The sequence below is a fragment of the Aplidium turbinatum genome, chromosome 4 (assembly GCF_918807975.1).
Source record: "Aplidium turbinatum chromosome 4, kaAplTurb1.1, whole genome shotgun sequence".
Classification (NCBI taxonomy): domain Eukaryota; kingdom Metazoa; phylum Chordata; class Ascidiacea; order Aplousobranchia; family Polyclinidae; genus Aplidium; species Aplidium turbinatum.
The window spans coordinates 978,318-1,004,435 of NC_137475.1; the positions used below are offsets into that span (position 1 = coordinate 978,318).

At 40.1% G+C, this 26,118-nt stretch overlaps 1 protein-coding gene across 1 annotated transcript in view; it reads left to right on the forward strand.

The window, feature by feature from the left end:
• LOC145768747 (lactadherin-like) overlaps positions 1 to 26,118 on the forward strand; it is a 74,540-nt gene continuing 48,422 nt past the window's right edge. Inside the window, exons 1-2 of the mRNA XM_082580331.1 lie at positions 1 to 135; positions 22,323 to 22,475. Of these exons, the coding sequence (XP_082436457.1) occupies positions 3 to 135; positions 22,323 to 22,475 (286 nt within the window). The 5' untranslated portion in view covers positions 1 to 2. The remainder of the gene's footprint in view (positions 136 to 22,322; positions 22,476 to 26,118) is intronic.

The window sequence follows — 26,118 nt, forward strand, 5'->3', positions numbered from 1 at the left end:
CCATGGTTGCCGTAGGGGAGACCATAACATACACATGCGACCAAGGTTATTGGATAGCGGAGTACGAGGTAGGAAAACTAGTGGTGAGATGCCGGAGAGATCAAAATTGGACAGACGCTCCTCCCACCTGCGAAAGTAAGTTTACGGTTTAGCAATCATAACAATAACATAATAACAATAACATTTTGCAGAATCTTATAGTTAAATAATTAACTTGTTTAACTATTATCCTCAATGCCAAAATTATAATCGATAGCAATTTCAAAGTCTTTGGTTTGATCCGAGCAGGAATCGAACCCAGACCTACCACAACACCGCTGCTTAACTTTATTTCTCTTTAATTTATCACCTATCGTAATCTGAAACTGTGTGTTAGTTTTGGACAGGGCTGTGGAATCGGAGTCGTGAAGTCGGAGTCGGTGGGACTTTAGCGAGTCAGGAGCGAGTCGTTAAAAAACGGCTGACTTTGACTCCAGTTTGATAAAAAAAACGATAAACAATAAAATTTCTGTTTACGATACACTTTTTCCAAATATTGTTTCTTATTCTCTGTATTCTCTGTATTCCAAACCTTTACCAAAAAATAGAAGTGTTGGTTCTTGTTAGATTTTGATTCTACAAAGGTTTCTGGAGAATGTGATGGGCAAGGCACCGCTAACTTACCAACCACGTCGGGATCGATCACAATGAACAGTGAACACAGATGTGGTGTAGGTTACCACGTTGGAAAGGATTCCCAACGAACATTTGCCACATTATGAATAATGGCAAACACAGGGCCGTTAACAGGATTTCTCGGGCCCGGTACCAATTTATTTTAGGGCCCCCATCGACAATGTTACGAATATAAAGGTTGTGTACTAACTTTTATTGATGTGCTGTTAAAATGTGAATGACACATGCCATTCAAAGTAGAAAATTAAGAGAAATATCATTTATATATGTATACATTATTAGGGATATTCTCAAAGGCATTAAAATTTTTCTACATACCACTATGCGCTTATCACAATCTTGGCGCTGTTGGTAGCCTGTAACGCAATAGCTTGCTCTTGTTTGTTTTGTCAGATGTAGAGCTTTTTGTTATTCTGTGCTCGATCAAACACGATTTGTCAAAAGCATGGTACGTGTAGTTTAACAAATCTTGCATAATCTTAAAATTTCCTGAACCGCTAAACTTACTATCTCTATCTAAGTCTAACGGTTGCTTTTTTAACTTTTATATGTCACATGGCGCTAGAGTATTACTTCCCGATTCCATTAATATTTCACTGGTCATTTTAGGCTTACCAGAAGAGAATTTACAGCAAAGTTAGTGCAGACAGTCATAAAATTTTCAATTTGATTTGATAAAAATTTTGGGCATATGTCAAACATTTGCTGATTGTTGAAAGTTGAAAAGCAATTTTAGTCTAATTTTTAGTGCAGAAATAGGGATAGCAATCTTTTTACCTGTGCCATTTCAGTTTTGAGTTTAAACAAACATTAGCCTTATTTGTTTTTAAATTCGTGTTTCGGGTTATTTCATTAAATATTTGTGGTTAGGGAAATCACTATACTAGACTAAACTAAATTTTTTTTCTTTACTGTTTGGTGGCTGAAGTGACTATTTTACCACCAGAGAGCTGAAGTGGAGCCCGGTACCCGGAAGGGGGCCCGGTACTTTACCATCTGACGACTGAAGTGGCTGTTTTAAACTCTGATGGCAATTCCTTCAGATCTGATTATATCAAGATCTTGATAATGTTTGAAGTCGCAAGGAATCTTTTAAATCCGGGCCCCCTAAATATTCCGGGCCCGGGTCCAAAAGTACCACCTAGACCCCCTTGTCAACGCCCCTGCGCAAACATATGTTTGCAAGGAATAAAATTGAGTTGAAGATCTTGGCGTTGAAAATCTTGAAAACTCTCCATTCAGCAGAACCTAGTGGATGCTGCGCATTCCACTTAATAAAACAATCTGCAAAAAACTTGTGGTATATACATAATGCAGTGACAGTAGCAACTCTCGAATCCTGATAAAAGCACTTCTCGTTGACATATTAGCCTACATTTTTATGCCACTGGAAAGTGAAGAAGCCACTTTTCGAAATAAAAAATTGAGTACTTCTAAAAACATTACTTCAAAACCAATAAACAGGTCACGTAGTTGCCTTAAAGAGATAACATTTACACAAGTTATGGTAACATTATAGCTAAATAAACTTAAAAATTTCTACTGTCAAGTCATTTGTGAATGGACACAATTACAGCGATGGTTGCAAATTAGGTACATGGACCCTGTATTTGTAAAAAAAGGAAAACCTCTACAGTTCAGTATGAATTTTGTAGGATGTTAAGTAGCAAACAACATTCACACCATATTAAATGCTCGTTTCTGAGCAATAAAAAGTTTTGTTGCTGTTTTCTCTGCATAGTCTTCAATAGACTTCATGTTATCTTCCACAGAAGTGAACCACTACAACAATAAAAATAATAATTGTATGCGCTGGCAAGTAAACACAGTGCAACCACACGCCTGTTACCAACAATCGTTCCCCAAATCAAACGTCATATAAAAACGTTATCGTCTACTGAACCACCTGGTGTCTTACGTCATGGAAATTGCTATAAAATGAGCCGAGATTGCAACATACTTTGTAAGACTTGTTGAACCATAGGCATACGAAGCCGAGCAACGTGATCAAGTTTAACATCTTCAAGTTTATTACATTTACATAAACATAAAACTACTCAACAAATTAAGTATCGAACGTTTTCGACATCACAAGATGTCCTCTTCAGGAATAATATACATACAACTTAACTACATCTGAAAAAAATACAATGGTTAACTAAATCTATACGGTAAACAGAAAAAGACAAAACTGCACAGTACTTCTGACTAACTCAAACTCAACGATATAGGCTCCACGAGAATCAAAGGTAACTGCATCAAAAGGTGTTAAACAGATCACATGATATGGTAGAAAGGCAAGATGCGAAAAAACTAATTTTAAAATACAGAGCGCAAGAAAGACGAGCCGCAAGCATACAGTTGTCTGTTCAAAAGTGGATTGTGACGTTTTATGTACAAGGCTTCCAAGATCTTAGTTTGATACTCAGACCTGCCTCTAGACATGATCTCAAATTGCTTGATGGAAACGTTATTTTGGCATTCTGTACATGAAAAAATGTGATCTTTAATTGCACTTTTCTGTATAGAATTCAAATTCAGGTGTTCCCCAGCTCTAGTCGATAAATGTCTTGTTGACATACCGATGTATGTCAGGCTTGCATCACGCAAACAACTGAATTTATAACCGACATTAGAATACACAAAATATAACCGACATTAGAACATAGAGCAAAGGGCGTAGGCGACTTCAGCTGAAAATATCTGCCTACTTTGAACGTTCTATATACAGTACAGGGTAAATGTCACAATCAAATTTCTTTTTGACAATTTTAGCTAGATTTTTTGAAAATCTTACCGAATCTTTTCCCAAGAATGGTATTTAAAAAAAGTTGCTAAAGACGTCTTCTTCGGGTTTATCTTTCGGTTTCGTATCCAAAAAAGCTTTTAATATTTTATCAAAAAAGTATGACGGGTATCCATTTAAATGTAGCATATTTTTCAACTTGTTAGTTTCATTGTGGAACAACAAGTCCGTCGAGCAAACCAAACGGGCACGAGATAAAAGACACAAGATTAATCCAGATGTCCACTTATTTGGGCAAAAAGCATTGTAACTTAAAAGTAGGCCAGTGTTGGTGGGTATTCTCCAGATTTGTGTGTCAAACGAGTCATGATTTATTTTTACCTCGACGTCTAAAAAGGCAATAGTGTGATCAGAATTTTCAACAGTAAATTTGATGTTTTGATGTTGAGCATTTAAAAGGTTTAAAAATTGCAAACAAGACTGATCGTTGTCAAAAATTGCAAAAATATCGTCAACATAACGTACATACATTTTAGGGTAAAAATCACGGAACACTTCAAACATTTTCGTTTCTAAGTGCGCTAAAAAGAAGTTGGCCAAAGTTGGACCAAGTGGAGAACCCATGGTGACGCCATCGATCTGCTTAAACAAGCGATTATTAAACATAAACATACCTTCAGTGGCCAGATTTAACAATTTTATGAAATCCTTTTTCTCAATGAGTGGTCAGTGCGGTTGGTTGTCATTAAAAATGTGATCAGCAATAATATTGATGGTTTCTCGAAGCGGCACGTTAGTAAATAGCGATGTCACGTCGAAACTCACCATAACACTATTCGGAGGACATTTAAAATCCTTTAGTTATTCCATAAATTGTTTCGTTGAATTTAGCATGTAAGTGTTGGGAATGTACGGCTTTATGATATTGTCCAGAAATTTTGCCAGTTGATATTCCGGAGTGCCAATCATGAAAACGACCGGTCTCGCGGAATTGCCTGGCTTATGCACTTTGATCAAACCGTATAATTTTCCAGGGCAACTTCTAGTCGGGATCAGAGATTTTATGATGTCTTTATCGAAATTTTTCAAACATTTTCAAATTTTCAACATTTTCAAATTTTTTCAAACATAATATTGAATAGATCTTTCTTTAGAAATTAGTGGATGTACTTTAACATTCTCGTCGATTTCAATGAATTTGGTTTTATCTTTAACAATTTGGTCCAGTTTTTCAAAACAGTCTTCACTGTCCAAAATGGCTACACCTTTGCCTTTATCAAATTTGCACACCTTGCCCGTTTGGTTTGCTCGTTTGGTTTGCTCGACGGACTTGTTGTTCCACAATGAAACTAACAAGTTGAAAAATATGCTACATTTAAATGGATACCCGTCATACTTTTTTGATAAAATATTAAAAGCTTTTTTGGATACGAAACCGAAAGATAAACCCGAAGAAGACGTCTTTAGCAACTTTTTTTAAATACCATTCTTGGGAAAAGATTCGGTAAGATTTTCAAAAAATCTAGCTAAAATTGTCAAAAAGAAATTTGATTGTGACATTTACCCTGTACTGTATATAGAACGTTCAAAGTAGGCAGATATTTTCAGCTGAAGTCGCCTACGCCCTTTGCTCTATGTTCTAATGTCGGTTATATTTTGTGTATTCTAATGTCGGTTATAAATTCAGTTGTTTGCGTGATGCAAGCCTGACATACATCGGTATGTCAACAAGACATTTATCGACTAGAGCTGGGGAACACCTGAATTTGAATTCTATACAGAAAAGCGCAATTAAAGATCACATTTTTTCATGTACAGAATGCCAAAATAACGTTTCCATCAAGCAGTTTGAGATCATGTCCAGAGGCAGGTCTGAGTATCAAACTAAGATCTTGGAAGCCTTGTACATAAAACGTCACAATCCACTTTTGAACAGACAATTGTATGCTTGCGGCTCGTCTTTCTTGCGCTCTGTATTTTAAAATTAGTTTTTTCGCATCTTGCCTTTCTACCATATCATGTGATCTGTTTAACATCTTTTGATGCAGTTACCTTTGATTCTCGTGGAGCCTATATCGTTGAGTTTGAGCTAGTCAGAAGTACTGTGCAGTTTTTGTCTTTTTCTGTTTACCGTATAGATTTAGTTAACCATTGTATTTTTTTCAGATGTAGTTAAGTTGTATGTATATTATTCCTGAAGAGGACATCTTGTGATGTCGAACACGTTTGATACTTAATTTGTTGCGTAGTTTTATGTTTATGTAAATGTAATAAACTTGAAGATGTTAAACTTGATCACGTTGCTCGGCTTCGTATGCCTATGGCTCAACAAGACAAACTCTCTACCGAAGCTCTATCATTCTATTCGTAAGACTTGTAAAACATTGCACAATTTCTTTGAACACCTGTTGAGACTTGGTTCACAATGTTTATCACTGTTACGTCACAGAGGCTGGTACCTGCATTTGAAATATCTCAAGTCAGTTTTGTCATTTTAGAATCGTCTTTGGAAAGGTTGGTCTGTCTTGCTTGTGCTTACCAACTAAACGAAATTTCCGTCTTTTATCCAAGTAATTTGTATTGAGTGGTCACAGCGGTAAACCATAATCTCTTCGTGGGAAAATTGTAACATAAAATTCCCGAATCCGTTCGTCTGTATGTAATGACCGAAAAATAAACACTCTTTTGAAACGTCTATTCAAAAGTGTATTCCTGTAAAATTATCCCGCGGCTATCGAAAATGGGATGCAACGCCGTACACCACTAAAACTTGTCACTACAGAACAGATTACTTGGATAAAAGACGGAACTTTTGTCCAGCTAGCAAGCAATAGGCACAACAGTTAAATGTGCGACCGACTTCCAACAAACAATTTTACGAATGACCAGAATGATTTGCAATATTTCAAAAGCACGTCAGCAGTTTCTGTGATGCAATAATGAAAGACAATTATGAAGTCATTCAAACAGGTGTTCAAGAGGCTGATGCTATGTTTCCTGTTTAAACAGGTTTGACACAAGTCTTACGAACGATGGTGCAATTTTGGCTCATGTTTTAGGAATTTCCATGACGTAAGATTCAGTAGACCTGAACGGTTTTTATATGACGTTTGATTAGGTGAACAATTGTCTGGAACATAGCGGCCCCTAGTTATGACAGTCTGACATGGCATAACTAAAAAAGAATTGACGACAATTGTGAGCCAATGAATAAAAACACATGATACACAAATTGTTTGAATCACTCACGTTTAAGTTAATACGCAAATACAAAGGGCATGCAAAGAATGAACAACAATACGGAATAATACACGACGATACATGAAATTGGTACCATAGGTACACGCAAAAATGACGCTATATACAATGGTTGCGATAATAACCGACTGTTCCGGGCTCAGACAAGTGTCGGCCACCGCAGACAAAACCAGGCTCAAACCCTAACACTTAGGTGTTCTTTACGGGGGCGAGGCACGAAATATCCCTCAACACGTAGTCTACTTCACTTTCCCCGTACTCTCATCATAGTTGCAGACGGCAACTTTAGCTCTACGAACCGATCCATTTACTGCAAAACTGCTGAGAAAGTAACAAATTGAACCGATAATCCCTTCTTAATTGGTCACGATCATGTGAAAGCCCAACAGCACAGTATGGGTTTAAGTATGGGGTCAACAGTGAGGCAGGGGTGATGACAGTAAAGTCCCTAGGATCGTCACTCAAAGGCACCAAAGGGCGTTCGTTCACGATCCGAACGGCACTGCCTGTGTACGTAAGCAATTCAATAAAATTGGGCTTACGTACTGAAGAGTCCAAAATGTGAAAAAAGTACTTGGTCATATCGGCCACGAAACCAAATCTACCAAGCCGCAATCTGGCCAAGAGATCTGCCAGAGGGTTTAACAAGTCAGGACCCGAAAACATTACATCGTTAACACAAGTTCCTCGGAATTCAGACTTGCCATCGTAAACAATACGCTTTTTTAATTGTGACGTCACAAAGTATGGTAAATACCATTCAAATCCATCGACATTTCCTGCTTCACCAGCACGCTCGATATAAACATTAGATTTAAGATCCTTCATGGTGTCAGTAAGGAAATCACGAAGTTCAGGTTGTTTTAAAGCCTTTTTCCTTAAAGCAGCAGCTCTATCTGATGCCAACACAAAATTGTTAGGTAAATCAATATCTTCCTTCAACGGTACAGGTATCTCAAATCGACCATCTTTCAACTCAATATTCGGTTCAACAAGTTCTCTAGCCAAATTATCATTGCGAGACAATTCACAGGTTTCATTTTGCAACGTCAAATCCTGAATGACTTTATTCAGGTCTGCTATTTCCATATCACGAGACTCAATTTTACGCTGAAAGCCAGAGATGACATCCGACTGTGAAGACGTCTGCACTCTGCACACGTTAGCAACGCTTTCATCTAAGGGTGACTTACCACCACAAGCCAACCAGCCGAGAGGAGTGAGTAAAGCATGCGGTTCACTACGATTTTCACCAACACGCTCTTCTTTAGCCCACATCAAATAAGCGTTGTCGTTGCCAATCAGTACATCTACAGTACTACAATCATTCAAATGAAACATATTCACGTCATGAAAATGACGGAAACCACTTAAATCTTGTTTATGCGGTAAAGTTTTAACATCATCAGCCCAAGCTGGGTTAACCACCGAGGTTATATCACAAAACAGTTCATCTGTCTCTAACGACTGGATGTTGAGTTTGACAAGGTCAGCACAAGTAGCTTTCTGACCAGCCAGGGTATCCATTTTAAACGACGCTTTATCATATGGTTTAAGACCAAGTTCGCTCACCAAATCACTCGAAACAAATGTCATAGTCGGGTCAATATATGAAATATATGGTTTGAACTTCAAAAAAATTCCTACAAAAGGTTTTTCAATGGTTTTTTGTAGTATTTATCATCAAGAATAATATATTAAAAATCTAGGAGAATCAGAGCACCGGAAAGTTGTCATTTTCAAGATGGCCGCCAAAACAGTATAATCACAATAATTCACATAATATTAGGATTATTAGCAGTGGGCTATAAATGGGCAATTTTTTGTTTTGCTTTAGGAACAGATTTTTGTAATCCATTTAGCCTATCTCAACATAAAATGACAAAATTTTTGGTCTGAGTTCCAAGAAAAAAGTGTGCAGGGCAAAAATTCAAAATGGCCGCCATTTTCCGCAAAAAATCACGTTTTTAGCCATAACTTGGTCATTTTGGGGTATTTTTACCTGGTTGTGGTGTCTTACCCTATGTTTGTGAGATCACGTAATCTGCTGTTTAAGCAATAATAAGTAGGCTATAGCTTTTATGTGTAGAGTTATAATATAGTTTGACAAAATTACCACATTTTTAAACTTATTTCGTGGTTTTTATTTCGATAAAAACCACGAAATAAGTAATTAATTCTCTAATTCTGGCGTCTATCTTTTGGTTTTAGGTGGTAAGGAATTCATCAAAACAATTCCAAATGAAATTAACTCATTAGTTTAATGGAAAGTCTTATATGAAACAAAACCAATAGTGAAACACTGGCAGCATAAGAGTCACACACCACTTATTAAGTTCTTTACATTCAGTTGCTTAATAAGTCCTGATCATCATCTTCATCCAGTAATGACTGATTGTAGGTATTGTCACAGGCATCAAGTTGGCACTGTCCACATGTTGAGGTACAGGGTAGATTACTCCGCCTACAGCTACACCTGGCAGTGCTACAGGCAGTTGTGCAGTTGCAGTGGATAATACTCAAGAGGGCATCTGGGGCCGCATTCATGTCCGACTCTGTTGGCACAAACTACTGTACATTAGAGTGTTGTGAGAGACGTTCCGACGATTGGTCATTCGCCGTGAAAGGTCGTGTTGAATATTACGGCGGCGATTTGCATGCTGCAGACTGTTTATACCATCATTATTCTTGTAGTGTTAATTTTATATATGGATTTAACGTAACTTTGTAATGCAGCAGAGTATTGAGGCAAAACGTCGAAAATCTGGGCGACCGAAGAATGAGGAACAGGACTAGGCATATCTAAAGATGTGTTCACATCTTGAACAGAATGATGAAGAACAGTTAACGATATCAGACCTCAGATCTAAAATGAAGGAGTTTTTAGCAAATGATGATTGCCTTCCTTATGGATCACAATATCTGAAAACCCAATTACAGAAACAATACGGTGAATCAATTCATATAGCTGAAGGTCAGGGTCTTCTTGGCATTGTCACCATGAGAGAGAAAACATCTGAAATCCTCCGATTTCATTACCTAAAAACAAGGCAGGAGGATGATGAAGAGTCACAAAAGAGAAAGCTGAGTTGCGTGGAAGATCTAAGAGCAGTCAACTGTAGTTGTGCTATCAGTCTATTGTTGGGGTAGCGCGAGCACTAATCGAAGCGGACAGGACAGGCAAGTGGCAGATGCACCTTCGTGCAGTTTCTGACTGTCTACCAGTATTCGCGGCTGCAGGGCACTTCAATTATCTGAAACCTGCTCTCTATTACATCCAAGAAATGGACCAACTCTCGAACCGACACCCAGAGTTATCTCAAAGGTTTCAACAAGGGTACCATGTTATCCGTCGCTCGAATCAGTTTTGGGCTGGTCTCAGCTCAGACCTAGTTATTGAACGGAGCTTGATGAGGTCACTGAAGACGTCGGGAGGTTTAACGCGTGGAACCGGCATGACAGAAGAACAGCGATGCTAGTGGACAATGTCGACTCCAGTCACGTCTGAGTACAACTATGCCATGCAGGAATTCAATAAACTCTTCTACACAACAAGCGAACAACACAAGGAAGCAACACAGGCTAGGGTTCAGAGAGACAGTTCTGATCTTGAAAAGTTCAAGACATCACTGGCTGGTTATGTACCGTTTTCACAGGATCAAACCCTATAAGGAATATTGTGAATGGTGTTGTGGCCGAGGATGACGTTAATGTACATGAATTCGAATCAGTCGGAAGGAACATTATGGACAAAATGATTGGACAGTTTGTTTTCTCAATATCTTTTAAGCGGAAGGATAAAGCCAAGACATTTGGAAACATCTCATTAGTGAAGGTGACACCTGAAAGAACGATTGACCAAGGTTTGCTTTTTTAACGTTTCCTAGTTGTTTCACAACTAGGGGTTTTATCTCTCGAAGATATCTTGAAGTATGAACTGAGCCCGTTCCCTCCAGCACTGTTTGAAACAAGGAAAGTGCTTCGGATTTCGGAAGCCTGATAAGCCTCAACTTGCGAATGCTATCACAGACTATGCAACCAAGGCAGTTCGGGAAATTCGTGAATCCATAGGAGACACTCCACCAAAAACTCAACACTACGTCATAGGATTCCCTCTCGTCATTGCGCTACAGAGTACTAAGAAAAAAAGTAGTCTCTTCCCAATCATTTGTGACACCAGAACGCCTACCACCTACTGAGCCATCAACAAAATTGCACTGTCTAAGGGTTTACTACCAAATAATGGTGTGGCTAGGACAGGAGAGTGATATGGAAACTTGCGGGTGGGGTTGGAAACTGGAAGGCAGTCAGTTTGTGGCAACAGAGTCGGACATGAATGCGGCCCCAGATGCCCTCTTGAAGATTATCCACTGCAACTGCACAACTGCCTGTAGCACTGCCAGGTGTAGCTGTAGGCGGAATAATCTACCCTGTACCTCAGCATTTGGACAGTGGCAACTTGATGCCTGTGACAAAACCTACAATCAGTCATTACTGGATGAAGATGATGATCAGGACGTATTAAGCAACTGAATGTAAAGAACTTAATAAGTGGTGTGTGACTCTTATGCTGCCAGTGTTTCACTATTGGTTTTGTTTCATATAAGTCTTTCCATTAAACTAATGAGTAAATTTCATTTTGAATTGTTTTAATGAATTCCTTACCACCTAAAACCTAAATATAGACGCCAGAATTAGAGAATTAATTACTTATTTCGTGGTTTTTATCGAAATTAAAACCACAAAATAAGTTTAAAAAAGTGGGTAATTTTGTCAAACTATATTATAACTACACATGTAAATACTAAAGCCTACTTATTATTGCTTAAACAGATTGCCTGATCTCACAAACATAGGGTAAGACACCACAACCAGGTAAAAATACCCCAAAAATGACCAAGTTATGGCTAAAAACGTGATTTTTTTTGCGGAAAATGGCGGCCATTTTGAATTTTTGCCCTGCACACTTTTTTCTTGGAACTCCGACCAAAAATTTTGTCATTTTATGTTGAGATAGGCTAAATGGAATACAAAAATCTGTTCCTAAAGCAAAACAAAAAATTGCCCATTTATAGCCCACTGCTAATAATCCTAATATTATGTGGCAGAATAAATTTGTGGCAGAATACGGTGCGATACTGATGAGCCCAGCCTCATGGGCGAAACACGTGTCTATCGCTGTCAATTCTTGCTACAAATCGGCTGCCGAGAAACATTATTTGAATTATTGTGATTATACTGTTTTGGCGGCCATCTTGAAAATGACAACTTTTCGGTGCTCTGATTCTCCTAGATTTTTAATATATTATTCTTGATGATAAATACTACAAAAAACCGTTGGAAAACCTTTTGTAGGAATTTTTTTGAGGTCAAACCATATATTGACCCGACTATCAACTGCGAACCAGGATCATGCTGACAATACACCAACTTCGATTTGCCAGTCATTGGATTCAAAACACGAGCAGCAGTAACGCGGTTAAAGGCTGCTTTAACATTTCCAATCTTAACATTACGGACAGGAACTCTGGCACCAGCATCATCTTTACCGACCGAATCCAGAGAATCACGTGACGTCACATAAAAATCATGCAGAAGAAAATAGTGTTTCCTATCGTTGTTAGGCCCACACTGACGACAGTTGTTTGCATGATTACAGTCCCTAATCATATGCTGGCGCAAACAATTCAAGCATTTGCCAGCTTTCACAATAACATCTCTCCGATCTTTAGGTGTCAAGCGCAAAAAATCTTTACAATTAGACAGAAAATGATATTCAACTTGACCACGTGACGAACAATAAATACATGCCGGTATGTCTCTACGTCTGGCTACACCACCGCGCGGTGCGCCAACAGCAGTCGAGTACTGCGAACTCCTTGAAATCACATTATCATGGGGTTTTACCGACGTCTGCCTAACCGGACATGAAGGCAATTTTCCTTTGCCAAACTTTTTAAAATGCTGCGACTCACCAGAATCGCCCATTAGCATAATGCTAAAATCAGTCGACTTGCGCGTTTCCTACCGTACTACAAATTCAAACAAACTCTGAAAAGTAGGCTCATCAGTGCCACCATACTGATCACCTACAAAGTCAAGATAACGCTGCTTAGCGTCAAACGGGAGTCGCTTAGCCAAATCCAAAACAAAACGTCCTTCCAATTTGTCACGCTGACCATAAGCTTGCGCGTAAAGCAGACACTGCGACAATTCATCTTTAAACTCTTTCAAATCACTGGAAGAGATAGAAGTCAATTTGCTACCATAGCGATACTTTCTAATTTCCGGTTCTGCGAAAAGACCTCCACGAACCCCAAAACGCTGGGACAAGCGAGCTAACGACATTTCTATCCTGTCTTCCTCTGACAAGCCAGGGGTGTCAGAAACCAAATTAGCAATCGTTTGCGCAGCTGTCCTAACACAAGCTGCTTGTAACAAAGTCAAACGAGTCCCCTTAAAGGGCGAAGCTGCCATTAAGGCCGTAACACGATTTTTAAAGAAGATAAATGGCATATTATTACCATCGTAACCAATCAAGGCCGCCTTATCGAAAAACGTCCTACTATTTTGGTATTCAAAAAAGCAATCCTGCTGTTGAGAACTCGATTTAGCGGGAGAAGACAAGCTATATCCCTTAAGGGGCTGAGTGGGCTCAGTCACATGCACAGCCCGATCACGATCCTCACACACGTTAAAATCAGTAGACACGATACGCCTCTCACAACCACCCAAACTACGTGTAGCTGGGCGATCAAAAACTAGTGACGCAGAAAACTGTGAAGGGGGCAAAGCATTACTGCTAATGGCGGCCCCGTGACCTGTACGCTCTGGGGGAGGAGTTCGGTTGTAATTCGCAGACCTTGGCTCTACAGCATTCGGAAGACCCTTAGCCGCGGCCCCGAGACCTCTTGAAACAGCTGGAAAACGTGTGGATTGCCCTGGTCCACCCACAGGTTGAACGGGCGTTTGGAAAAGGTTATGTAAATTAAACTGCGATTGATGTTCATTTCTGGAATGCCTAGAAGAGCCCTTCTTAGAGCTACGCCGAGAGCCCACCTCTGATCGATATTCAGCTAAAACTACCTCTTTACGTTGTTCAGCCCTCAACTGAGCGTCTTTGAGTGCGAACTCAGCAGCTCTCGCTTCAGCTCTCGCGGCGGCCTCAGCTTCTCTCGCTTCGGCCTCAGCTCTCGAGGCAGCCTCAGATCGAATGGCCTCAGCTCTCGCGGCAGCCTCAGCAGCTCTCGCTTCGGCCTCAGCTCTCGCGGCAGCCTCAGCTCGAATGGCCTCAGCTCTCGCGGCAGCCTCAGCAGCTCACGCTTCTGCCTCAGCTCTCGTGGCAGCCTCTGCTCGAATGGCCTCAGCTCTCGCGGTGGCCTCAGCAGCTCTTGCTTCGGCCTCAGCTTGGATCTGGAGCTCCTCTCGTCTTAGCTGTAGGTTAATTTGTGCAACTATCCGAGACGAACTCTTAGACATCCTAGTGCTTACATTTGAGGCGCTATCCTCAGGATGTATGTCAGCATCCAACATATCTGTAAACTCACTTACTTTTTGTTCGAAGTTATTTTTTAACGAGTTAAATTCGGGATCTACCCTATCACGAAGTTCTGCCAAGATTGCAGAGTTAAAAATTTTAGTCAAAAGAGCATGGAAATGCCGTAAATCTTCTTCCAAAGTAGAGAACTTAGATCTAAAAATTAACAGTTCCTGCTTATCACTCAAAGAACCTAGGGCTACAGAAAGTTCCCCAATTTGAGTCAAAATATCCCTTCTAAGATGCCGGGCCTCTCGAACTGACTTAGCCTCATCGTTACTGGGTCCCTCCCCAGAATGGCCTGCCCGACCGCAAAGAACATCATCAGGCTTAAACTCAGTCGAGTCTACGGCGGTCGAGTCCTTGTCGCCACCGAGTGTAGACATATTAAATGTTGGGGCTAAATTTAACAATTAAAAAATTAAGTTACACAAACACACAAAATTATTAGGCTACAGTAGTTATAAAAAACTTAACTGCAAAGACCGTAAAAATACAAAAAAGAATTTAAATGCACAATACCGTAGTTGTACGGGTATATGAAGTCCTAAAGTTCCACAAAACTTGCTTGGATTCGTTCACTTGAATCTTCAAGCACAGATGGATTGTCTTCAATCTTCTTTCTTGCCAATAAATGTCAATGTTGTTTTTTCTTCAGAACCAACAAAGAAACGCCTTTAATTTTTAACTTGGTTCTTCAGTACCAACTGAGAAGAGAAGTCATTAATCTTTTGCTTCTGTAGACTACCAAACAACTTCGTCTTTATTAATTCTTTGTGCTTCTAATTTCCAACTGACAACAACGTCTTTTATTTTTTATGCCTTCAAGTGGTTCTTGGCCTACCAGCTAACAAAAACGTCTTTTATTTTTTTATGGTCACAGCGGTAAACCATAATCTCTTCGTGGGAAAATTGTAACATAAGATTCCCGAATCCGTTCGTCTGCATGTAATGACCGAAAAATAAACACTCTTTTGAAACGTCTATTCAAAAGTGTATTCCTGTAAAATTAGCCCGCGGCTATCGAAAATGGAATGCAACGCCGTACACCACTAAAACTTGTCACTACAGAACAGATTACTTGGATAAAAGACGGAACTTTTGTCCAGCTAGCAAGCAATAGGCACAACAGTTAAATGTGCGACCGACTTCCAACAAACAATTTTACGAATTACCAAAATGATTTGCAATATTTCAAAAGCACGTCAGCAGTTTCTGTGATGCAATAATGAAAGACAATTATGAAGTCATTCAAACAGGTGTTCAAGAGGCTGATGCTATGTTTCCTGTTTAAACAGGTTTGACACAAGTCTTACGAACGATGGTGCAATTTTGGCTCATGTTTTAGGAATTTCCATGACGTAAGATTCAGTAGACCTGAACGGTTTTTATATGACGTTTGATTAGGTGAACAATTGTATGGAGCATTGAGGTGACAAGTTTTAGTGGTGTATCGCGTTGCGCTCAATTTTCGACAGCCGGTGGCTAGTTTTTGCTGAAATACAATTCGTGAAAGACGTTTTCAGAAGAGTATTTTTTCGTTGTTATCGCATACAGACGAAAGGATTCGGGAATTTTATGTTACAACTTTCCCACAAAGATATTATGGTCTACCGCTGTGACCATAAAAAATAAAAGACGTGTTCTTGTCAGTTGGGACCGAAGAACTTCAAGCTAGAAATTAAAGACGTCTCTTTGTTGGTTCGTGGCAAGAATAAAAATTAAAGACTATCGATCTGTGCTTGAAAATTCAACTGGACGAATCCAAGCAAGTTTTGTGTAACTTTCAATAGCCAAGATTGGAAGACTCCAGAAGGGGTTAAACTTTATATACCCCTACAACTACGGTACTGTGCATTTAAATTCTTTTTCTATTTTTACGGTCATTGCAGTTAAGTTTTTATAACTACTGTGACTGTTTGTGTGTGTGTAATTCAATTTTAATTGTTAAGCCCAGTATTAAATATGTCTACACTCGGTGTCGACAAGGACTCGACCGCCGTCAACTCGATTGGGTTTACACCTGATGATGTTCTTTGCGGTCGGGCAGGCCATTCTGGGGAGGGACCCAGTAACGATGAGGCTAAGTTAGTTAGGGAGGCCCGGTATCTTAGAAGGGATATTTTGACTCAAATTGGAGAATTTTCTGTAACCCTAGGTTCTTTGGGTGATAAGCGGGAATTGTTAATTTTTAGATCTAAGTTTTCTACTTTGGAAAAGAATTTACGGCATTTCCATGCACTTTTGAGTGAAATTTTTAACTGCAATTTTGGTAGAAATTCGTGATAGGGTAGATCCCGAATTTAACTTGTTAAAAAATAACTTTGAACAAAAAGAAAGTGAGTTTACAGATATGTTGGATGCTGACATACATCCTGAGGATAGCGCCTCTAATGTAAGCACTAGGATGTCTAAGAGTTCGTCTCGGATAGTTGCACAAATTAACCTACAGCTAAGACGAGAGGAGCTCCAGATACAAGCCGAGGCCGAAGCAAGAGCTGCTGAGGCCACCGCGAGAGCTGAGGCCATACGAGCTGAAACTGCCGCGTGAGCTGCTGAGGCCACCGCGAGCGCTAAAGCGAGAGCTGCTGAGTTCGCACTCAAAGACGCCCAGTTGAGGTCCTGACAACCTAAGGAGGTATAGCTTTAGCTGAATATCGATCAGAGGTAGGCTCCCGGCGTAGTTCTAAGAAGGGGTCTTCAAGCCATTCCAGAAGTGAACATCAATCGCGGTTTAATTTACATAACCTTTTCCAGACGCCTGTTCAATCTGTAAGTGGACCAGTGCAATCCACACGTTTTCCAGCTGTTTGCGGAGGTCTCGGGGCCGCGGCTCAAGATCTTTCGAAGAATCTAAAGCCAAGGCCTGCGAACTATAGCCGAACTCTTCCCCCAGAGAGTACAGGTCACGGGGCCGCTATCAGAAGTAATGTTTTGCCCCCTTCACAGTTTCCTGCGTCACTAGTTTTTGATCGCCCAACTACACGTAATTTGAGTGGTTGTGAGAGGCGTGTCGTGTCTACTGATTTTAACGTGTGTGAGGATCGTGATTGGGCTGTGCATATGACTGAGCCCCCTCACCCCCTTAAGGGATATAGCTTGTCTTCTCCCGCTAAATCGAGTTCTCAACAACAGGATTGCTTTATTGAATACCAAAATAGTAGGACGTTTTTTGATAAGGCGGCCTTGATTGGTTACGATGTTAATAATATGCCGTTTATCTTCTTTAAAAATCGTGTTATGACTTTGATGGCAGCTTCTCCTTTGAAAGGGACTCGTTTGACTTTGTTCCAAGCAGCTTGTGTTAGGACAGCTGCTCAAACGATTGCTAATTTGGTTTCTGACACCCCTGGCTTGTCAGAGGAAGACAGGATAGAAATGTCGTTAGCTCGCTTGTTCCAACGTTTTGGGGTTCGTGGAGGTCTTTTCGCCGAACCGGAAATTAGAAAGTATCGCTATGGTAGCAAATTGACTTCTATCTCATCTAGTGATTTGAAAGAGTTTAAAGATGAATTATCGCAGTGTCTGCTTTACGCGCAAGCTTATGGTCAGCGCGACAAATTGGAAGGACGTTTTGTTTTGGATTTGGCTAAGCGACTCCCGTTTGATGCTAAACAACGCTATTTTGACTTTTTAGATGATCAGTATGGTAGCGCTAATGAGCCTACATTTCAGAGTTTGTTCGATTTTGTTACACGGGAGAAACGCGTAAGTCGACTGAGTTTAGCATTATGCTAATGGGCGATTCTGGTGAGTCGCAGCATTTTAAAAAGTTTGGCAAAGGAAAATTGCCTTATTGTCTGGTTAGGCAGACGTCGGTAAAACCCCATGACAATGTGATGTCAGGGAGTTCGCAGTACTCGACTGCTGTTGGCGCACTGCGCGGTGGTGAGGCCAGACATAGAGACCTTCCAGCATGTATTTATTGTTCGTCACGTGGTCAAGTTGAACATCATTTTTTGTCTAATTTTAAAGAATTTTTGCGCTTGACACCTAAAGATCGGAGAGATGTTATTGTGAAAGCTGGCAAATGCTTGAATTGTTTGCGCCAGCATATGGTTAGGGACTGCGTTCATGCAAACAACTGTCATAAGTATGGGCCTAACAACGATAAGAAACACTTTTTTCTCTTGCATGATTTTTATGTGACATCACGTGATTCTCTAGATCTGGTCGGCATAGATGATGCTTGAGCCAGAGTTCCTGTGCAAAATGTTAAGATTGGAAATGTTAAAGCAGCCTTTAACCGCGTTACTGCTGCTCGTGTTTTGAATCCAATGACTGGTAAATCGAAGTTTGTGTATTGCCAGCATGATCCTGGTTCGCAGTTATCGTTTGTTTCGAGTGATTTGGTGTGCGAACTTGGCATTAAACCATATGATAAAGCGTGGTTTAAAGTGGATACTCTGGCTGGTCAGAAAGCTACTTGCGCTGACCTTGTTAAACTCAACATCAAGTCGTTAGAGAAGGATGAACTGTTTTGTGATGTAACTTCGGTGGCTAACCCAGCTTGGGCTGACAATGTTAAAACTTTACCACATAAGCAGGATTTAAGTGGTTTTCCGTCATTTTCATGACGTGAATATGTTTCATTTAAGTGAATGTAGTACTGTAGATGTACTGATTGGCAACGACAACGCTTATTTGATGTGGGCTAAAGAAGAGCGTGTTGGTGAAAATCGTAGTAAACCACATGCCTTACTCACTCCGCTCGGTTGGTTGGCTTGTGGTGGTAAGTCACCCTTAGATGAAAGCGTTTCTAACGTGTGCAGAGTGCAGACGTCTTCAGAGTCCGATGTCATCTCTAGCTTTCAGCGTAAAATTGAGTCTCGTGATATGGAAATGGCAGACCTGAACAAAGTGGTTAGCGCTTTGGGCTCGTGGTTAGCGCGTTGGGCTCGCAATCAAGAGCCTGGATGTTCGACTCCAGCCACCCGCACTTGCTGTTGTTTCTCTAAGCAAGAAACTTTACGATAATTGCCTCTACCCAGTGATCGATTTCGAGTAATGGGTAGTACCAAATTTAAGTCATAAGTAGAGTAGACAACCGGAAACAGACATTGCCGTCAGCTGCAGCGTGGGTCAGGTGTACGTCGGAAGGCGTACACCGATGCATAGCGTTCAACTTCGCTTTCCCACAATGCAGGATGAAGATATGAAAAACAAACAAAACAAATAAAGTCATTCAGGATTTGACATTGCAAAATGAAATCTGTGAATTATCTCGCAATGACATTTGGGCTAGAGAACTTGTTGAACCGAATATTGAGTTGAAAGATGGTCGATTTGAGATACCTGTACCGTTGAAGGAAGATATTGATCTACCTAACAATTTTGTGTTGGCGTTGGATAGAGTTGCTGTTTTTAGAAAGAAGGCTTTAAAACAACCTGAACTTCGTCCTTTCCTTACTGACACCATGAAAGATCTTAAATCTAATGGTTATATTGCGCGTGCTGGTGAAGCAGGAAATGTAAAGGGATTTGAGTGGTATTTACCATACTTTGTGACGTCACAATTAAAAAAGCGCATTGTTTACGATGGCAAGTCTGAATTCCGAGGAATTTGTGTTAATGATGTAATGTTTTTCTGGTCCTGACTTGTTAAACCCTCTGGTAGATGTCTTGGCTAGATTTCTGCTTGATAGGTTTCATGGCCGATGTGACTAGATACTTTTTTCACATTTTGGAAGCTTCAATACGCAAGCCCAATTTTATTGAACTGCTTACGTACACAGGCAGTGCCATTCGGATCGTGGACAAACGCCCTTTGGTACCTTTGAGCGACGACCCTAGAGATTTTACTGTCATCACCCCTGCCTCACTTTTGACCCCATATTTAGACCCATACTGTGCTGTTGGGCAACCACATGATCGTGACCAACTAAGAAGGGATTATCGGTTCAATTTGTCATTTTCTCAGCAGTTTTGGAGTAAATGGATCTATTTTAACTTGCCTGGGCTTCAGGGCAGGAAAAAATGGTTAAAATGGCCAAGAATTTGGAGCCTGGTCAACTTGTGTGGCGGGTTCTCTTCAAGACATTGGTAAATGTGAGAAGTATCAAATTGGGAGGGTGCATGAAGTGGTCCCACAATATTTCGTGCCTCGCCCCCGCAATAAACACTTAAGAATTAGGGTTTGAGCCTAGTTCTGTCTGCGGTGGTCGACCTTTGTCTGAGCCCAGAACAGTCGGTTATTATCGCAACCGTTGTATTTAGCGTGTACCTATGGTACCAATTTCATGTGTCGTCGTCTATTATTCTTATTGCTGTTCATTCTATGCATGCCCTTTATATTTGCGTATTAACCTAACCGTGAGTGATTCAAACAATTTGTGTATCGTGTGTTTTTATTTATTGGCTCACGATTGTCGTCAATTCTTTTTTAGTTATGCCATGTCAGATTGTCATAACTAGGGGCCGCTATGTTACCAACAATCGTTCCCCAAATCAAACGTCATATAAAAACGTTATGATCTATTGAACCTGCTGTCTTACGTCATGGAAATTGCTAAAAAATGAGCCGAGATTGTAACATACTTCGTAAGACTTGTAAAACATTGCACAATTTCTTTGAACACCTGTTGAGAATTGATTCACAATATTTATCACTGTTATGTCACAGAAGCTGGTACGTGCATTTAAAATATCTCAAATCAGTGTCGTTATTTTAGAATCGTCGTTGGAAAGGTTGGTCTGTTTTGCTTGTGCTTACCAACTAGACGAAATTTCCGTCTTTTATCCAAGTAATTTGTATTGAGGTGACAAGTTTTAGTGGTGTATCGCGTTGCACTCAATTTTCGACCGCCAGTGGCTATTTTTGCTGAAGTACAATTCTTGAAAGACGTTTTCAGAAGAGTATTTTTTCGTTTTTATTGCATACAGACGAAAGGATCCGGGAATTTTATGCTACAACTTTCCCACAAAGATATTATGGTTTACAGCTGTGACCAACGCCATGTAGCTGACAAAACAAATAGGCTAAACTATTGAACTCCAAAGTACATCACCACTTTTTTTTAAAACATATATTTTTAGTAAATCAAATATAAGCACTTTTTGTAGTATTAATAGTATTTATTGTTTACTCTTAAGAATAGATCTGACTCAACTGGACCAAACCTTACCTGAGTTTCATGATGATCATTCATGATGTGGGCTGCTTGCGTTTTCCTGCACTACGCCAGTTATGAAGCTAATGCAAATGCAGTCCATTTGGGGTTTCGCGCGTTTTTTACGCTCTTACGTCACAGACAACGTAGCTGATTGGCTCGAGGTTTTACTGGCAATTTCTGAATTTTTCTTGTTAAAGTGCTTACCGTTATCAACCGTGGAGTCGGAGTCGTATATTTTTTATCCGACTCCACAGTTTTGATGTTGGACTCAGTGAACTGGTGGAACATGTGGGAGTTTGTAAGTCAATAACTTTGTAAATTACACACATTTTTGGAACTTGAAAGTTCTTTAAACAAAAGCTTTGCTGAGAAGTTTAAAGATCTTCAATCTATCTAACAAACCAGCCCTTCTTTTTATCTGACGTTGAATCAATGTGGAAGAACTGTTTTTTTTTGGCTAGACATGATCATTGATCAGGGTTTTGTTTTGAATAGCAATAGCAATGAAGTGTCACCCATATGTTTGTTTTGATGACAAAAACATCGTATTTACATGGGCTACTTATATTACAGAACTATTTGGGTGGAGAGATCACTTTTTTCAACCATAAACACAAAACAAACACAGCTGAACAACAATACAACATTTAGCATTATAACACACAAAAACAAAATAAAGTAAACGTTTTTGGCTATGCAATGTAATATTTTTCTTTTAGGCTTGATAAGGGCTATATGTGAACCCTGAAACGTAACTTGCTTTATTTTTGTTTGTTATAATACAATGGCAATGTTGAATGTTGTGGTGTTCTCAGTTATGTCTGTTTATATTGTTACAAACGATTCAAGTAGCATGTAAACTGTTTAGTGTTTATTTGCAAATAAAATTTTAGCATGATGACATGGCATGCAGGACGGTATCAAATTCGGAATCAAGAAAGTGACAAAAATTAACCTATATATAGTATTCCTCTTAAATAATTTCATTGTCCAGCTGGGAGGTGTGTAGCTGGATTGAAAGACGGAAGAATCAAAAACGACCAAATATCAGCATCGAGCTATTTGGGAACAGGCTGGTTACCAACATTTGGAAGGTTGGACAGATATACCGCTTACAATTATGGGACATGGCATCCGGCAACAAACTGTGAGTACCGCTCATCACAATCTGAACTACAATTGATTTAGCTGTAAATTTGTAGCTTATACGCTTTTACCATAAATGTTTCAATGTGTTGCGCTTTGTACGACTCTTCTGTCGATGCCATCACTTTGAGTAGCATGTATTTTATCTTGGCCAAATGTCACCATGTCAATGAATACTGCAAGACTCATATAGATGGACTACCCACTCCCACATATGTTTAACTCTATGCTGAAATTGCACCATGCTTTTCATGCTTGACCGTGCAGAGACGGGCGTGGCCTATGAATCATCATGAAGAGTCAAAATTCTACACGCATCACTGCACAGTTTACAATCAACATGAAATCAATTTAAATATGGTGCGTCAACAAAGAACTTACACATGGACTTCTAAATAGTAGTATCTGGACTGGAAACTCAGTGGGCAACATGAGGCCAAACAGTTGGTACAACAGTTGGCCAACAGTGGGCCAACAGCCAAGTAACTAACCCTGTTGGCCCACTGTTGGCCAACTGTTGTACCAACTGTTTGGCCTCATGTTGCCCACTGAGTTTCCAGTCCAGATACTACTATTTAGAAGTCCATGACTTACACTAGTTTTTTATTGTGGTAAATATAAGGACGCAAAGGCTGTTTTTCATCAAATTTACGATAGGCTACGGCCCAGGGGTCACCAACCTTTTTTGCATGCGGGCCATTTTGGCACTAAGGAGAGCTGTGGCGGGCTGCACTAATGAAATTTTAGGTAGGTTAACTCTTAGGCTAGAAAAAAACGCATTTCGTATCCAGTATCCAGCGTTAATTGTTAATATTTATCTTAGAATACCGCAGCAACTAAATTAGTCGAACAACGCTAATGCCAGGCCAATCTCATTTCACAACACTTTTGACTTTTTAACAATGCCTAATAAACGAGGCCACTTGTTTTGCGCACTTATAGTGAGGAGAGCGGTTTCATCAGAATAGGCTATTCATCGCCAAGTAAGAGTGGTGTTGTCACTTCACTTCACAAAAGATATCTTGCAATTAACAGTTTCAGTAAACAAGGAAATGTTTGACACATCGCAATATTTTACGTTGTACTCTTTCTGTGTGATTACTTCATTGCATATTAGACAGGTTGCTTTACTTTTGTTAGAAACAAAACAGTAATCATTCGCCCAACTTTCATTAAAATTTCTGCTTTACGCTTCCTACTGTTAGACTGCAACATTTTATTGAGGGTCTGCGCAACAGTAGCCTAACTATTCAACTCAACAGCACCGGAAGCCACTCTAATAAATTGGGGTAGGGCTGATAAATCTATTCGACGTCCCATAGAAATCATTCAAAATTAAGCTCTTAGAGCCTGTTTATTTTACCCCAGACATACCCCAGTAAATTTATTATTTATTATGTTAATTTTTATGTTCTCAAGCTTAATGACTTAATTGAAATTGAGTAATATGCCAATTTTATGCACAAATATAAAAGTGGACTTCTATCTGATTGTTTCAGTGCTTATTTTAATGACTTAAATAATATCCATCATCATAATACTCGCCACAAGATAAAATCCCAATATTTTTTACCCAGAACTAATAATAACTCCGGGCAAAAAATGCTACAGTACTTGGGACCCCAAGCATGGGATAAGGTTCCTTCAGAAATTAAATGTTTGTCTCCCTTTTCATTCAAAAAGCAATATCAAACGTAGGCTACTTGGTCGGTTGTTACTCTTGTTAAATGCAAGTCCATTGTGCAGTTTTCGGTGGAATTGATCTGACATGTCTGACAGCTTTTGAGATCTAATTTGTGCTTTGATTTCTGTGTTTTTGTTATTATGCTATGTTCATATACATTTTTTTTATATCTTGGCTCATATGTAGCCTACTAACCACCACATTTGCGACTGTAAGCTTATTCAACGTTTCATTATTTTCTCTAAGTGTTTTCAGTATAATTTTCATTGGTAATATTTTGTGTATAGTAGCCTACTGGCGCCGGGGTGGAAGCTGACTTGGTGACCTCATAAGGTCTTTCGATCCCTTCCTCTCTCACTTCTATGTAATGTACCAGTGTATTTGTCGTGATACTATGAGAAAAAAATAAACCAGTGATTGATTGATTGATTCTTCTTCTTCTTGCGTTTGAGGCCGCCACAGATCACGTTGTTACATCCAGGCGCAGCAGCCAATGGATTGTGTATTCATCGAGCGTTGTTAGGTCCACATGTCTATCTTGTGGTCGGTATACAGGACATTGATAGATAATGTGGTGTGCAGTTTGAAAATCTGAGCCACACGCACAAGATGGTGAATCGGCGAGGCCCCATTGGAACACGTTGCTGCTAAAACGGCCCACTCCAGTCCGCAGGCGATTGAGCTTCACCCATTCCTTCCGGGGTAGTTCTGCTCCAGGTGGGGTGTTGGTATTGGGAAGAACTGTGAATTGGGTTGGTCTCGCAACTTCTCTCCATTCACGGTTCCAAACTTCGGAAATGTGGAAGTTCGATTTGCAGATAGCTGCAGCATGTCGGGAGAACGGGCGTCGAGATTTCAAGCGCTGGGGCTTTTGGGAGTGCGAGTTTAGAACAATCTGGTTGAGGAGGTGGTCATCCCTTGACATAGCTTGTAGGACCAGCTAGGCACGTACGTGGTTTTCCCTACGAAGTCTACCTGGGACGATGCCTGATAGTACCGGCAGAAAGTCAGTGGGAGTTGGAAGCAGGCAACCAGTGATTATTCTCATGGTGGTGTTGAGGGCAGCGTCAATTTTGCAAGTGTGTACGCTGCGACACCAAGTGAGGAAGCATATTCGGAGGTGCTGTAAACAAGTGCAAGAGCACTTGTTACCGAGTGTGGATGTACTAGCACCCCAGGATGTTCCAGCAAGGCATCTCAGCAAGTTGTTGCGTGCTGATAGCTTAGCATGGAGGGCTTCGGCATGGTGTTTGTAGGTTAATTGTCGGTCGAGCTTCACTCCTAGGTAGGTGGGACACGGGTTGTGTGGGAGTGGGTTTCCGTTGAGAGAGACTGACAATTGGCGCGTAGAATCCATGTTGCAAAGGAGAAAAGGTGTGACGGTGGTCTTTGTCAGGCTCAGTTTCAGCATCCACAGCTTCAGGTAGTCTGCGATTTGGGCCATGTCATCTGTAAGTGCTTCCTCTACCACATGCCAGGACTTGTCAGAATTGAGTAGTGCCATATCATCAGCATAGCCGTACTGGCGTGACGTAGTCTCTGGCATGTCACTAATGTAGATGTTAAATAGTAGGGGTGATAAACATGATCCTTGCGGAACATCGTTTTTTAAGCGTCGAGACCGGCTGCACTGCCCGTCACTCGTCTTAAGCAAAAAGGTCCGATTTGCAAGAATATTTACGAGAAATCGCACTACCTTTTTGTCTGGGATCATGCGGAGGAGCTTTAGGGTTAGCCTTTGGTGCCACACATAGGGACGATAAATTGCGGGACGCGCAACTCTGTTGTTCCTTCAACATTAGAAGGGTCAATTGCCAATTTGACATTTTTTTACGCTTTACTGCTGGCTTGCTTTCAACTAAAAACCTTAAATTACTTTAAAACCAACTTCACTCTTCTTATATAACCCATAAAAAGTAAAATATTTTGTAAATTACAAAAAAACGTAACCCTTCTAGTG